Source organism: Nanorana parkeri, unplaced genomic scaffold (genome assembly GCF_000935625.1).
Source record: "Nanorana parkeri isolate BGI_ZX_2015 unplaced genomic scaffold, ASM93562v1 scaffold3475, whole genome shotgun sequence".
NCBI lineage: Eukaryota > Metazoa > Chordata > Amphibia > Anura > Dicroglossidae > Nanorana > Nanorana parkeri.
The window spans coordinates 1-806 of record NW_017309743.1 but is presented as its reverse complement, the minus strand read 5'-3'; the positions used below and the strand labels follow the sequence as shown (position 1 = coordinate 806).

The window sequence follows — 806 nt, the reverse complement described above, 5'->3', positions numbered from 1 at the left end:
GGGCCCCCCTGTGTGCCCGGGCCCCATAGCGGCCGCCTGGGTCGCTATGGCTATTGCTACGCCACGGGATGCACAGATACCAGTTTTGCGAGTTCTGATACATTGTTGTTTCGTGTCATGTGACAGTTTTTCTAAAACAATACAGACCAATGATTCCAGGGCGGTGGTGGGGCCCCGGGGCCCCGGTCTCAGCTGCAACACCGGGAGCTCTCCTGCAAATGCTGAGTATCTGTGCGTCCCTACTAATAACTGCCCCGGGCTACCTATCTCACTATAATAACTGCCCCACCTAAAGTACCTACCCCTCTATAATAACTGCCCCACCTAAAGTACCTACCCCTCTATAATAACTGCCCCTACCTACCTACTCCTCTAAGAACTGACCCCGCCTACCTATCCCCTCTATAAGAACTGCCCCCGTGTCCTGACCCCGCCCTGTAGGTAGGTGTCTGTGGTGATGTCGGTGTCTCTCTTGCAGTGTCGGTCGGAGGAGATCTCTGTGTCTGTTCCTCTGTATTGGGGGCGTGGCCTGTCTCTGCATCCTGATCATCCCCGAGAGGAAGACAGGTACTCTTCACTCCGCCCCCCTTATAAGAACTGCCCCCGTGTCCTGACCCCGCCCTGTAGGTAGGTGTCTGTGGTGATGTCGGTGTCTCTCTTGCAGTGTCGGTCGGAGGAGATCTCTGTGTCTGTTCCTCTGTATTGGGGGCGTGGCCTGTCTCTGCATCCTGATCATCCCCGAGAGGAAGACAGGTACTCTTCACTCCGCCCCCCCACACACAGGCAGCGCGCACATACCCCGCAGT

At 56.6% G+C, this 806-nt stretch overlaps 1 protein-coding gene across 1 annotated transcript in view; it reads left to right on the top strand.

The window, feature by feature from the left end:
• LOC108803184 (solute carrier family 22 member 15-like) overlaps positions 1–567 on the top strand; it is a gene marked incomplete at its 3' end in the record, with an annotated part of 18,865 nt that extends 18,298 nt beyond the window's left edge. The window contains exon 9 of the mRNA XM_018575024.1: positions 479–567. Within this exon, the coding sequence (XP_018430526.1) occupies positions 479–567 (89 nt within the window). The remainder of the gene's footprint in view (positions 1–478) is intronic.
• Positions 568–806: the final 239 nt, after the last annotated feature.